The sequence below is a fragment of the Sipha flava genome, unplaced genomic scaffold (assembly GCF_003268045.1).
Source record: "Sipha flava isolate LNK unplaced genomic scaffold, YSA_version1 176_pilon_pilon, whole genome shotgun sequence".
Taxonomy (NCBI): Eukaryota; Metazoa; Arthropoda; class Insecta; order Hemiptera; family Aphididae; genus Sipha; species Sipha flava.
In genome coordinates this window covers 1,660,150-1,676,483 of record NW_020272062.1, presented here as the reverse complement: position 1 = coordinate 1,676,483, position 16,334 = coordinate 1,660,150, and the positions used below count along the sequence as shown (strand labels likewise).

General features: G+C 32.7%; 1 protein-coding gene across 2 annotated transcripts in view; it reads right to left on the bottom strand.

The window, feature by feature from the left end:
- LOC112680301 (complexin) overlaps positions 1–16,334 on the bottom strand; it is a 239,369-nt gene that overhangs the window by 127,144 nt on the left and 95,891 nt on the right. For both annotated transcript variants that reach the window (XM_025550352.1, XM_025550351.1), the window contains exon 4: positions 11,172–11,241. In XM_025550352.1, the coding sequence (XP_025406137.1) occupies positions 11,172–11,226 (55 nt within the window). In that variant the 5' untranslated portion in view covers positions 11,227–11,241. The remainder of the gene's footprint in view (positions 1–11,171; positions 11,242–16,334) is intronic.

The following is a 16,334-nucleotide window of genomic DNA, read 5'->3' as shown; positions in this document are numbered from 1 at the left end:
TGAATATAAATACGCGCCTCCATATTTTTCCTGTAAACTCTCGAGCTTACTTTTACGATCGCTCGCGATAATAATAATATTACGTTCCAATGTATTTTACATCGTTCGAATAACGTTTGCTTTCGGGGTGGTATGACGGCAGCTGAAAACAACCATGTATAATATTATACCAACTATATTCTCAAACTGTGCTTCTAAGGATCCCCAAGAGTCATTTCAGTGATCTGTGGTTACATCTGAATTAAATCAATATTGTACATAATTATTAAATTCAAAGTCAGCTTTTATGTTAAGAACATTTTTATGCTCCAATAGCATGATTATTAGGGTAAAGGAACGCTTAATAAAAATATATCTATGGAGTATGGTGATATACGGCTGTGAAACCTGAATACTGAATAAGGCAGAATAACGAAAACTTGAACGCTTTGAAATGTGAGTTGGATAGAACACTGAACCAACAAAAGCATACTCAGAGAAATAGATGAACTCAGAGAGACACTGAAAATTATCAATGCAAGAAGATGGGACATGATTGGTCGTCACATTTTGAAACGCGAAAATGAACTAATTTATAAAATAATAAAAGGGAAAATTGAAGAAAAGAGCGATCGAGGACACCCAAGAACTTAATTAGTCGAACAAATGATTTCCGAAGCTACAATATCAAGCTACACTTAATTGAAGAGGTTAATTGGAAACAGAGAAAAAAAGAAAGCGCATGTCCAACTTAAAAACTAAACATAAGATTGAATACAAAAAGAAGGAAAAAAATTATTAGTTCAAATGTTGAATTTATGTAAAGTTTATACTATGTGATATTATTTGTATTTGGATCGTGCTATATTAATAGAAGAACAAACGAGAAATCATAAGTGCTTATAATACACATTTTAATGATTAAAAATTATAACATCTATATACATTTTTTTTTTAAACTCATGGTATAAGACTGACATTTCTGATTTTTGGGATCGTTGCTTTTTTTTCTAGCGTCCTAAATACGACTACTTAAATATAACAATTTAAAAATCGCTGTATTATACTCTCATCGATTTACGGTAAGGAGTATTTTACATGAAACATTTTTTATCTATTCATCGTGTTTCTTTCTTTCTCTCTCTTCCTCCATTTTCGTTTATTTTTTCATATTTTTATGCGCGGTCAAATGTCACTGTAGCAACAGTATGAAACACGCATTCCACTGATGGAAGCAGACAGGATAAATCTTTGCGAGTGCACTTTGGTGTGGCCCTCATGGAAGGGCTTTGATCCACCGTCGCCATTGGAACGGGATGCATGCAGTGTTTCTTAATGGAAAGTAACGCATTTATTCGTTTCCGCAGACTTTTAAACTAATACCGTGCGAACGAGAGTAATACACGACAGTAAGACCGAAACGCACATAAAGACAACGTCAGCTCGTTAATTGAATTGCTCTGTACATGTAAGACTATTAATTTAATTATACAATATTGCTCCGGTTCCCCGAAAACGTATCTTCTCATTTATCGTTTTCACGCGTGACACGAATACCGTTTACTCTCTTATATTTTGTTGCACTCGCATTCAGGCGCATGTACATCTCCGCAGTAACGTTAGTAGCCACGAAAAATTCTATGCTATATCTTACTGAAAATTTATATTATAAGTACATTTTAATACCTCATGATACTTTAAAAGTAATACATTGTATTACAAAAATGTATATAATTAATGTGTGTTTTTAATTATTTATAATTATTTAGGACTACTAATTTCACTCGGTAACATTTACAAAATGTACATTTTTATATAGTTTAATAAAAAACTTTCTAAATAGGTACTATTCTACAAAAATGTTTAAATAAATACTTTTGTTTATAAAATGTTTTTACGAATAAAAGGCGAAATGCATTAAAAAAAAAAAAACTACTTATATCTACATTTATCTTAGCATTGAATTTTTTTTTTTTTATGGATTATAAGGAGAAACTAAATAATAAAATAGAATTTTCCAAATGTAGTTTTCGAGAAAAGTTTTCAGCCATAGATAAAGTACTTAAATTTAAAAGTTCATTGAGTTAATTTTTAAGTTTAAAAAGTTTACAGGACTTTTATATTTAAAAATTAAATAGTTAAAAATGAATACAATTATAAGTTAAATATAATTACTAGTACCATAATGTTAAAATAATAATAATAATAATAATAAAAGATAGGTAGAAAATAATATTATAATATTATATGAATTTAATTTATTCAATTTTAATAGCACTCGTCTTTCGTTATACAGCAGTTGGTCGATTTCTATTTAATATACGATTAACTTATTTAACGATGTATCTCTACTCTTTACCTGACATCATCATTTTTTTCTCAGTTCACTTATACTGAAGTTAAAATATTATATGTAATACTACAAAAACGTCATACGTTCATATACCATTGAGAGAATTCTATCTGAGTATACTATAGTAATATCAGCCGTCTAAGATCATTAGAAATCAACTCAAATTTATGTAAATTTTCCTTTATCTATATGACGTTAGTAATAGCACTTCATAATAGTAGTATAATCACCTCAGACCAAGGGGGAGAAAAATATATTATGTACACCTACAACTCACGCGAGCACTCACCACAATGCATACTTTACGACTACACAAAATATATCCAGTGCATTGCAAACAGTGTTAATCCGGTATCGAGCTTCCTTCTTTACCCTCTTTTCTTTTTTTTTTTTTTTTTTTTTTTTTACGACACGGTCGTTAGAATAAAGTTGTTTGATTACCGTTCACAGTTCAATACGCGTACGCAACGACAACACATGATAAATCATATCATATAGACGCAGTTCATCCAAAAGCGCATAAAATAAACATTTATTCACATCTCTCTTTCTCGGTCTGTCGTAAGAAAGGAAACGTAAAGATGCCGCAATTCTTTTTTTTATTCGGTAAAATTACTCAACAAACCATAGGCAGTCTGAAGAAGTAAAAAATAATATTTTTTGTTCATCATTCTACGTAGTTTTGCATAATTCAACATATAAAAATAAAAAAAAAAAACAACATCCATAACGAACGTATAGTCTACTTGACGACGGAAATAATTTATATTTATATTGTTGCGTGCCGTCAATACAACAGTTAAGACGAAGGATGTGTGTTAAGATATTCCCAATAATTACTCAATTTAAGTTAAAATTGTATTTATTGTGAATATTTTAAGTACAAAATATTTAATTAATTTGACAAGTAAACTTGCGTAAATCTGCATGCTAAGATCGGACTGTAACATCCAATTATTGACATATTCAGGACTACCTTATATATTCCGTTCCCGTATAAAATACTGTGGTCCTTTCAAAAGAGTTAATTTAAATTTAAATTGATTCCTGGGATTACTTGATTTCTTCTTATTTTGTTTGCCAATACAATATTTAGCTAACAATGTGCGCGTTATATTTCTAAGTTGTACCAACTTATTATTTCTAAGTGCTGTAACGAAGCACGCGCTCAGACGAAAACAGCCTTTTTCAGGGCGACCTAGAACAACATTGTGACGATGTAAAACGGCATGAAGGCAACCAATATAGCGGAGAAATAGTGTCGTTTTACATCGTCGGCTGGATAGATAAAAATTCGACCAATGAGAATGGAGCGTCGATGTCTGATTGAGTATATATACCGGACATTTTTTGGAGCATGGACATATCGTTAAAAATTCGGTCCTTCTTAAATCTGCAAACTTTAAATCAATCAAACACTCCATTCACTTTCAATCCAAAACGATGTTTTACAAAAACTCCTTCTCTGACCATGACCACATCCACCTCCTAGGAATAACGCACTTCTCTCCAACCATCAACCATTTACTCAAACCTTACCCACATAATTGGACAGACCAACCTAACTAACCCCACCATCTCCGTAAACTTCCCACCCCTAGTAGAGGCGCAAGCCTGTAATAGTTCACGGCATAGCCACTCCCCCAAAGCAAAGCAGATTATGGACACTAATATTCTTTCGTTGAAAACGATCAACATCCAAAAGATAAGATGAATAGAAGCACCCGAAGGCAATTACGACGATAACGGCGATGATAGCTGCGACGATTACGACGACGACTGTGGCAATTACAATGACGGCTATGGGTGAGTTGCGGCCCGACATGTCATTAACGTGTTGGAGACCGGTGAATTGCAGCCCGGTCATATTTTATCACTAAGTTAATTGCGGCCCGGTGTTAATTCGTCATTCTATAACGTGCTCTCCTACTGAAGTTGTTATAAATTTTGAATAAGCTATCCACAGTGCTATAGCAGAATTCTTCCCTAATGCAAAAATAACAGGATGTCGATTTCACTTAGGGCAAAGTTAGTAAGGGAAAATTCAAAGTTTAGGACTCACGAATATTTATAACAAATATAGATGAAAGATATTATTTCAAATTTTTTTTTTTTTTGGCTTGCCATTTTTGGATTCTGATAACGTCATTGATTATTTCACGGATGACTTTTTAGCAATACTGTCCTCTAAAGATGATCGGGTTGTACAATTTATTGACTATGTTTTCGAAAACTATAAGTCTCCGGACGTCATGTTTCCCTCAAATATTTTGGGCACAGTTTTCTGCTAGCTGTAACCGTACCACAAACGGCTGTTAAAGCTTTCATTCACACATAAATTCATCGTTCTATTCTAATCATCCTAACATCTATAATTTTATTGATGTGTTAGTAGAAATTCAATCAGAAACGTATATCAAATGTATAAGCAATGGAATAAAAACGAAGAAAGTATGTAAAAAAGAAGCATTTATAAGACAACAGATGACAAAGTTAGTACAAAAAGAAATAGAGCAGTTTGATTTCGTTAAATCATTAAGTTTTCTCCCAACCAATAATCTAAAAAAATTAATTTAACCATAATTTTTACCATTTTTATATAGATAATAATAAAAAAAAAAAAAATGTTTGCGAGACGACTCATCAACTCCACGTGGTGTCTTCTGGGTAACACTGATAGGCTGATATGAAGTGATAAATACAATATGGCCGCAACTCGTACGTCTATTTTATAAACACAGGCCGCAACTTACCAACACCGACAACGACGACGGATGCGGCGAATACGACGAAGGCAATTGCGGCGTTCACGGCGATAGCAACTTCGTCGGCTGCTGCGGCAATTACGGCCGTAAAAAACAACCGCGAATCCGGCTCCAGTGGCATTTACATGCGGGGCTCCGCGATTCATAGACCTATTCGTCGAATCTAAAAATGGCTCTTTTCAGGACCAATATCCGTACAAACCTTTCCGGCGTGCTTACACAAGTGCCCACTGGTAAAGTGATCACGGTCGATACGCTCGTTTGCTTAATTCTGTTGTCGACCGTGTATCCAATTATCTATCGCACCTGCTCAGGTCCGATAACCACTCGCCGCGGCCGCTTATTCAAGCCAGCCGCGCGGCCCAGAATAATTTTATTAAATTAACTGTATTACTTTTATGTAATGATATAAAAATTAACGTATTATATGATGCTTATTTAATGTTAAATAAATAACTTGATATTAAGGTAATAATAAGATTCAGGTGTCGGTAGCCCCGGCATATCGATTCAGCGCCTAACTCTGGACTATCCATCATATATATATATATAATGTCTGCTCTCATTATATTTGCCATGCCATAATAATGTTACATAATAAAATGTTTAATATACTAAACTTATATAATTGTTCTGATATTCTTAATATCTTATGTTATATGTGTTCTATCATATAATGATAATTATAAAGACCTACATTTATGTATGTCCTTAAAAATATCGAAGAACAGAAAAAAATAATAATAAGTGCATGATCTTTTTACTTTATGTTCGGCTGTATACATATAGGTCAATAACTGTGGTGGTAAATATTTATCCAATCGATTACCTAAGGCAATGGTGATCAAAATTTTTATAAAGGTCGTTGTATTAAAAAAAAAATAAAAAATTAGTTAGGCCAAGAATTTAACTTTTATTTTTCAAGTTAGTGGAATATTATATTTTACTGTAGTAAATTTGTTTTACATCTTATTATAGGAATATAGGTGCAATGAAAAAATAAATTATGTATTATATACTAATTTTTAAAAATGTGAAAAAATATAAAATATAAATATATATACTTTTTTTCAATGTGAGTATTGTTTTTTTTTCATAGAGAATATCAGTATCCGGTTCTAATTTCATCGAATTTACACAAAAAATGGCATGGAGATGTTAATTTTTTATGCAAGAATAAATTTTGCTTTTATTGATTTTCATAGTTTAAAATACTTGTTCACAAATATAAGTAGAATCCAATGTACAAAATCTATTAAGATAGATTTGAATAGAACTCAACAAGATTTTTGTTGATAATTTTGATGCATCATTGTTTTGCAAGTACAATAAAATCTTCTGTTTTTAAAGTATATTTTTTAATGAAATGTTTCAATTTGATTTGAAACTTTGGCGGATTGGTTAATAAATTATCACGGGTCATAGTTAGTCACCACATATGTGTGTGTGTGTATACGTAAGAAGTAGTGCTAAAAGGTAAATTTTACAAGAAATATAGAGCGGGGGAAAAATTGAGCACTAAGACGGAATGGAAAAAAAGTTCCACGAAACGACTTCAGGAAATAATTCATAAAAATGTTAACTCAACCCAATTTTAAGGTGCAGGAAAATGGTCATTATTTTTCTAATAACCCTGAAAGTTTTTACGCGGAGGGTAATATATTAATATATTTATGTGGATTTATACCATATATATATATATATATATATATATATATATATATATATATATATATGTAGTCCAACTACATCGGTTTTGCGCGGAAAAAGTGATCGACTGAGTAATCGTGCGAAAATATACGAATGTGTGGGTACTACCCTCCGAACCACCGTGACGCCATTTAGCCTTAGAGATCCAGGGAAATCGTCATGTCGGTAATTAATAAAAATAAAAATAAAGACTTTGTAATATATGATGACGATGTACACTGTTGGGTTCTTAATCGTTTCTCAACGTTCATAATAAACTGACCGTTATTTACACAGCACGCGGAAAAATTACTATTACTACACCTACGGTTTTAACCATGTCGAGCGGCTACTAATTCTGGTGCTGCAGCCACCAACGTATACCCCCTCAAACAATCAGCGACTGCATCTGATTTTATACATGCATATGGTAGCGGGTCATCGTGCTCATTCACCCAGGAAAACTATTAGATCTTTGCAATAGTTCTGTACGTATATTTTTTTTAAACGAATATGTTGGTGGCGGAATTATATTAACAACAATGATACAATACACAAATAAATAGTGTATACATAGAAATAAATAAATAGATAAATGCTTAGCCTGGAGTATTAAACATTAGTATTGAACGACCGGTTTCGAATTTAAATCATCAGGTACGCAAAAAGCCAATAAAATTGCAACTGGCTACGAAAAAAACAAAAGAAGGAATAATATTAATATTATCATTTTAATAATCATATATCATTTTTTCATATGCATTTCGTTCTCAGATCTCCATGATAAATTTAGGATACTTACATGTAAAATGTCTACTACACGCATCATACATTATGGCAATTATATTACAACGTGTTCTTAAAAGCAAACATTGACCAACTTAAAGACTTTAATTTTTAGCTTATACTCCAGGCTATTTATTTCTATAAATAAACTATTAACTTTTATATTAAAATACAAATATTAAAAATATACTGATTTTATTTAATTTATAATTATACACGTGTGTGTATGTGTGTGCGTGTGTTTGTGCGCGCGTGTATGCACGTGTAGACGAAGACGATGGTCATATTTTTATTTTATAGGGTACTTTGAGACAATAGAAGATTTCAACACGCACGATGGGCATGACGGTGATAATGGGCGGGAATAAAACAGAGAAATAAACGATGGGCTCGCAAAAATTGAATTCGTCGAGAAAAATAATAATAATATGAACGAGATTCGGCCCCGTAGTTTACGGGCGTATAATGTATTATTACGAGCGCGGAAAATAATGCCCCGAAGCGCCCGATTTACAACAGGGGAATAAATACGGACGATTTATTATTATTATAAACTGTACGGATGTTTCTGTGTTTCCCGAGATCACATGCTGCGGCGTCTATTTGGCCTCTGTTCGTTTTGTCACATTGTTGCCGTCGTCCGGCTTTTCGCCGCCCGAAACGTTATTATCACAATGCGTGTTTTCGAAAAAACATTGTCAGACGTTGTCTGCAACGGCGCGAACGCGGCGTGGCGCCTAGCTAATTTGACGACTACACAACTAAATAATACGTACACACGTGCTTGTAATAACGAAGCCGATCGATGAAAGTCCATTTAGACGCGCGCGTATGTGTGTGTGTGTGTGTGTGTGTGTGTGTGTGTGTGTGTGAACGTGTACATACGGAAGGATGGGTTTTTCCTGTAAATTCGGACCACTTTTACCCCGCTGAGTGGCCATGTCGGATGCGGTCAGATTTTGACACCGCAATTAAAATCCACTTTGTTCGACGCCACCGCGGACGAAAGAGGACTTTTATTATCTATATGATATACATGTACACGAGCGTAACGTGATGGGGCGGACTATCCCATTGTGCTGAACTACATGAAATACGAGCTCGTGTTTGGTTCTATTCGTTTCTTGAATACCATCACCATCGACGTCTCTACGAAAATAATGACATGAACACGCAGAGAAATAGAAATGCGAGCAAAGGTTTTCTCGAGATTTCAACGATTGTTCGTTTAATTGTTGATTTCTAACAATCTACGTAGAGGCTGCAAGTCGCGATAGTCGTGGTCTAACAGTCTCATAACATTTGAACGACAGGAAAAACAATTCGTTTCGAATGATCCGTGTAGTAAAAGTTAAAAAAAATTGCAGGAATTTCGAAAAAGCAAACGATAGTAACGAGCCAGAAATAAATTAAAGTTTTAAATTAAGTTTAAGTTAATATAAATATAAATATAATATATATATATTATAAATATAATATATAATATAATAAATATAATATAAATTAAGTTTCTTTTTGATTTTACTTTTTCTTTATTAATCCTATTTCCGGAACAAATAGCGCTGGATTACGATGTGTATTACATTATTCAAGGCGAGGGATGGTAGTCAATTTTATTTGAAGAGGTTAATCCTCAGAGCGCCCACTTTATATTTCGTATTCGGATCACGGAGGTAAAATATTATGACGTATATTGTGTTCATACAATATAATATTATGTACTGCAGGTATTACACGATGATTGGTGGATGGCACGTGAACGTTTTCCGGACATAAAAATATTTTTATTACGATACATTATTTGTATCGAAAACAACGATAAACGCATGTGTAGGTACATCGTATTCGAGTCTATATATTATACAGTACGCGGACAGTACAAATTTCTACGAACTTTAAAAATTGAAAATGCTCGAAGTTTGCAGTCGGAAATATATCAGCCGTAGACGTAACATATGTGGGGGTGGAAAAAAAGATAAATATTTATTTTACGAGTTATTAAACTAAGCGGAATAATGTCACGATAACATGCGTTCGTTTGAATGCAACTAGGGTGTAAGCAGAAGGTTCGTTATTCTGAAAATAAATCCCAGTATGAATATTTTAAAATTCGTTATTTTACCCCGTCTCGTCTCGGCTCACGGTATAATACGATACAAAGGTAATAATAATATAAAACTTTGTGAAGGCAAGTAATTTCGTATACACTAGTCGAATGCATACAGTGCAGGTACTTATAATAATAATAATATAATAATAGTTAACGGTTCTATAGTATAACGGCTACGTTACTTTGCTGCAACCACAATTGTATGATTTATGAACTCCACGCGTTATTTTGTTTAAATTCGATTTACTATACTTGCTTTTAATTCGACATTTGATACTTGAACAATGAAATACAAATGTGTAGAATGGTATAAACTTCATCTACTCGGATTTTAAGTTAAACAAAAGAACAAAGTTACACCGAGAAATCGAAGTAAAATAACAAATTCTATTTGTATATAAAATCATTTAACGGTACTTCATGACGGTTATCAAATAAAAACTAAATTATAGGCATATTATACTACGCGTTATATGAATTATATTATTTCGACCCCTGGAAAAATATTTTCTAAACACCGTAGTGATATGTTATTATGTCAACAATTAGTGGAAAGTAAATATGAATTTAAATTTACTGTGTTTGAAATTCCGTATTTCTAAATTTCGAATCGAAGATAATATTATTTCAACATAGCTAAATTATACTATAATATATATTTATATATAAATACCCCACAATGAGTAATTAAATGATTTATGGAAACTATGAAAACTTATACACGTTTGGAGAGAACAAAAACGGACATTTTTATTTCGGAAAATATAGTTTTTATGTAAATCGAATGATGTAAAATAAAAGTCCCTTGAACGATGACTTTTAGAGAAATAAAAGGAAATAACTGTGTTTTTTTATTGCATTAAATTTCTTAAAAGTCGTATTTTTAAGTTATATTTGGTTATTTTTTTTTTTAGGCATATAATAATATGTAAAGAAGCTTGTGTCTCCTAGGAATTTTGGACGCTTTCCCACTCGTTTCGCGTGTTCGGTGACAGCGTTGTCTCGAGGCCAACAAAAGTTAATAGTGTTTTGAATTCAGTAACTTTTTTAAAATTCTCTAGGGCATAATATTCTAACCATTTTGATTACACTCAATGCCACTTTATCTTACTACTTTCATCACCGTATACCTGGTAACATGTATTGACCATCACAAGAACAATCACATTGAACTGATACCTCTTACTGGGTACCTTGACAAAAGAGTGGTGACAATTTCCCATCGATTACATTTTTTTTTCATTCTTTTTACAAATATTTATTCATGTATATAACGTATTCTTTTACTCCTTATAATACAAAAAATGAAGCCAATGCTTATCGTAAATATAAAAGTTTTCAGACATTCAATGTACATAATACTATTATATATAATAATTTTGTAAAAAAAAAAAAATAAATAAAATGTTAACTAAATGAATTATATCACATTCTGAATAATGTCAAGAACGGTATAAGATTTAGGAAATAATATAACGTAAATGCGTACCTTTTACGGCATTTAATTTGTTTCCAACCACTTGCTTCGCCACAAAAGCCGCCATTATGCTTCAATGCTTCTGTAACAAAAGATAATATAATTTGTTAAGTTCTGAAGAAAAATTATAACAAAATTGATTTCACACTATGACGATCATTGTAGATTATTTTTTTTTATTCAAAGAATGCAAAAGCCTAGCGTTATTTTCACATAACAATTTTCCATAAAATAAGTCGAACATTGACAAAGATCAAAATATTTTCAAAAACAATTATATTATACATATATTGATAAAGACGCATAAATAAAGTTGAACACGAAGGGGTGTAGTCAAATGAAATATAAAGTTTTCTCTAAAAATTAATGTTTAGTTTGAAGCTAATTTTATATTTTTGCTAACGATGTAAAGTTGAATAAAATAGCAGCTATCAGAATAAAATAATAATTATGATTTTATAAATTATATCAATAATAAATTAATATGCTTAGTTTAAAGTCGTAGACATGTTAATGCTATATTTAAATTATAAAAAATTTATATTTGTTGTGCAGTGAAACGGAATAATAATACGACAGGTACCTGTTTACATGTTATTCTGACATTGAATAACTAATACTAAATAATATAAAAAACAAATGGCGATTAAGTTTAGGGTATCTGTATTATGGGAAAATGTACATAACTCTGCGTAGTGTATAAGCCATGCGATTTTCGACAGTATATATATGATTTGATATGTCATTATGCAAAATGTTGCCAATTGATACGATGTGTAATAAATTATAGTTTAATATAAAAATGTTACGAACAATAATGTAGCTATAAATTACAGAGAATAAATTGTGATGTAATTCCGTTGCAGTTTGAAATAAAATATGACACAAAAATGTAAATAGACGAATGCTTATACAAGTAGTTTAGTTATTGTAAGGATCCACATTATTTTTTTTTTTCATAAATATATTATCTAAATTGTATGATTACAAATACATCAATAAATATAATATGTGTATACTTTCAATCAAACCATTCTGATAAAAAAAATCGATGTAGAATACGTTTCAATACTAACATTACTAAACTGACTTATAGGTAAAAAAAATATCGAACAAATAGAAAGTTTTATCATTTTTTGATATCACGTTACGATCAGTATGATGAGCTTATACAAAATATGAATGAATTCGTACATCATTATAATATGTTTTCATGGTATGTTAGACATTTTTTTTCGCATTTAATAAACCTAATTTTTCAATAAACTTAACTGGACAATAGTGTGTGCATACATTATAATACAACATAAACGTAGACACAAGACGTTTCATATGGTAAGTATGAAGTTTTGCGATATTTTTTATTGCCAGCCGAGCTTCTGAAGTAGCCATCGGTCGATAGTAAAACGGCGGAAGAGGCATAGGTAGCAAATTTTAACGTCGAGTAGGATTTACTGGCATACAAATACCAAGGACGCTATTTCTGACGACAACGGTACAAACGTTTGTTTCCGAAATTTCACGTCACACGTAAGCATTTAAGTAGTTACATGTAAGAATCAAAGCGGTGACATCAAACGCGCCGTGTGGGGAAAATAATAATTGTCAGAGGATTTTTAAAAACCTTTGCCAAGATGGGAGTAATCTAAAAGTAAGGTAAAGTTATGATGGATGCAGGAATACGGTATAACATGTGTGAGTATTTAAGTTAAATATCAGGTTTTTTTTTTTTTTTTAAGCAACTTGTTTCTCTCTCTCTCTCTTTCTCTCTACATATTTCTTTCTTTATTATTTCTTCCGTACTTTAGTATTTTACGGAAAACTATTCCTACCTCTCTAAAACATAAAGTTTCGTGTTAAAACGTAGATGGTTTTCTCTCAGACAAGTGTCTATCTATATGCATGTCAATTGTAAACACTGTTTTCCCGAAAACGCTCTATTGTATTTATTAACCAAAATATTTACAGGTGTGAGTGAAGTTGGCGTTGTGTCTTGTGCTCGGACGCGTTTAGGGATAAGAGTGTAAAGATATCTTATCTACTCACGCGATACCACGGTCAGGGAGGTAACAGTGTTATGAAAAGAGTAAGGATATGAGAAGGAGAAAATAATACGGGATAAAATAACCATCAAAGTTTCGTCGTAAAATATGGTTCTCATAATTTCTCGTCCACCAGCAGTTACACTCACATTCAGTAACAGTTTTCATACTAAATAATATATAAATAATATTAAGTGGCTGAAAGTGTATTATTATAATATCTTTCCCATACAAATGCCGAATAAACTTCGGGGCACATCATGTACACGCGGGAAACGGTTGTGTGTACGCGATTCAAGGAGGCAAACGGTATTAGCATTTCCGTCGCGACGACAATAACATGTGGTGGAATGAAATATGTTTATACATTACGTGGTGATATTATTATAATGCGTGTCCCGTATACTTGTAGACGGTGTGTATTATAATATTACCGACATATTATTATGTATCTATGGAGTATACGTGCACTTTTCCCGCGACATCCATCCACGTTCAGCATCCTGTAGCCGCGTCGTATTTCTTTCTTCTCCTGATTACTACGAGTTATATAATATGATTTGTCCCGTTAGATTTCTCGGGAGACCTTAACACCACTAGCTGCGCACTAGTCTTGCCGCGCGTGCTGCACACATCTTAATCGTTCACCAAAATTATTCAAATTATTATGCAAACCTTTACCGTCGCCGACGGGTCGTCCTCATGCTCTAACTCGCGAACGGCACTTACCCCGCAACGACCGCGCACTAATCGCATCAAACCGTAACACTATCGTCTGCAACGTAAACCGATACCGTTTCATCGTTATAACAACATCACCATCGCTACAGCCGTATTATAATACAATATTATAATTTATCCCTGGGGGTTGTGGAGGCTCACAGCATTCACCAACTTACTTTTCCGAGGTGTTGAAAAGAAAAAATATACCGTCTCTCTCTAACACCGACGCGATGAGACAATCGATTACGAATAATAACTAACACGGTCGGTCTTGTTATTATCAGCTCCGTCTTGCCACCACTTCCGTTACGAACCGCGTTCGAGCGCGACCAATCGTATTCGAACTTTTGTTTCTCACATCCTTCCGCAGCGCATACCATGTGTACACTAACACACGTGTATATCAATGTACAATATCTAGTGGAGTATACGTGATAATGTGTGTAACATGCTCCGGCTATCTGTCAAACCTAAAATTAACATGTGAGGCATGCACAGATGACGTTTTGTTAATATTAAACGGCGTCGCAATATATATTTACAAACTAACCCATGCTCACTTTTCTAGGTGTCAAACTTTTTTACTTGCGATGAAATTATACTGTGTGATTCTTAGTACTGGGTGTTTAAGATTTATTTTTTTTTTTATTATATAATATAGCTGCGACTATATACATGATATCCGCTTTGCTATTGCTATATTTTTCATAAGTATATTTGACCCGGTGAACTTTTTATCGCCTACAATTTAACCTTCTTTTATACATATAGCTATTCTACATGTACATCGTTCCGCATTATAATCGATGTACGGGTTGGATTACTATGTTTTAATATTTTTTTATTTCTTTTATTTTAGAAACTTTTTTTTAAATAACACAGTTATCTAGTAAGGTAATAATAAACTACTTTGTGCGTCATTAGAATGTCATACGATCTTTTTTGTAATATTTATTTAAATTAAATACTATATAAATTTTTTTAATTTAATTGAATACTTCAGAGTAAATAACATTTTTGGTTTTCAAACAATCTGGTAAAATTATAAACTGATTTTACGGTTTACCTGTTATTGATAATTTCACACATAACTGTCCACATGAAAAACAGCCAGAGCGCAAATAAATATCAACACATTCAAATGTTTGGCCTTGAGCCTTACTAATTATAATAGCGGATGAAACCTAAATGGGGAATTGAAGTTTCTTAAGCTGGAGAGGTAAATCACTAGGAATCATAGGTATACGGGGTATTAAGGCTCCCGCTGTACAGTATTATCACTGTCACCGTAACGTGTTTGACCATAGCGCGACGAAAATACATATTTTATTATTAATTTTGGATATCCAATAAAATTTTCCCAGTCGTATTATACATTAAAATCATCGTAAGGCAACCAATTATAAAATGAATAAGTAAAACAAACACAAAAAAAATCTAAAAAAAAAATGGAAAAAGTTAGGTCACCAAGACCGTGTTTCGAATTCGAAACACTAGAATCTATAACCATATAAATACATCGGATTTCGACTAATATTATTTAAGTTATAGGTATAAATCCCTAATTAAATGGTGAAAGAATTTTTGAAATTGGTACAATGGTTTTTGAGATTTTTGCAAACAAACGAACAAACACAGCCTCTTTATATACGAGTAAGATGAGATGAGATATACAACGGTGTTCCGTACGCGTGCACCATTATCATACACATAAATACACCCGTGGTGTTATATTAGTAACAACTCGTGTACAGTTTACCCTCCCACGCATATTATATTTATACAAACACTGTCACGTGTTGTTGGCCCGTACATCACCGTATTACGTATGCATGTAAATAAGCAGCTTGCACAACGTTTGGCACCAAACTATACATATTTATACGTATAATTATCGTCACAAACTTATTGTGCACCCGCACGCACGTGCGATATAATATATACAAATCAAATGCACGGGATTGAACACCAAATGTGTTTGGCTCCACCGTGCACCCAAACGTTTCAGAGCTATACATCCGTATATTGTTTTTCCGACTATCAAACGATATTTTGTTTATGTATACGCACAACAAAACGTGGGTTCTTTCCGAGTTCCATACTTCCAAACATTTTTTTTTTTTCAGGAAAATCACAACACCGTCGTAGAGTGATGGATATTCAACCGTTGGAGTATTGCGCACAAGGAAATGTTTCGTAAAAATCATTATCAACCTTCCTGGGGTGCAGGGGAGAAAGTAAATAAGTTTTACTAAAACGTAGTGTCGTAGTCACATCTATAGGGGACGTTCAGATACATTTCTCTACAACACAACATCTGCCGAAAGGTCGATGATATCTTAATCAGCACGCACCTATGCTCGTTGCACACCCACCACCGGCGAGAAACGTGCAATATTTAAAACGCCAA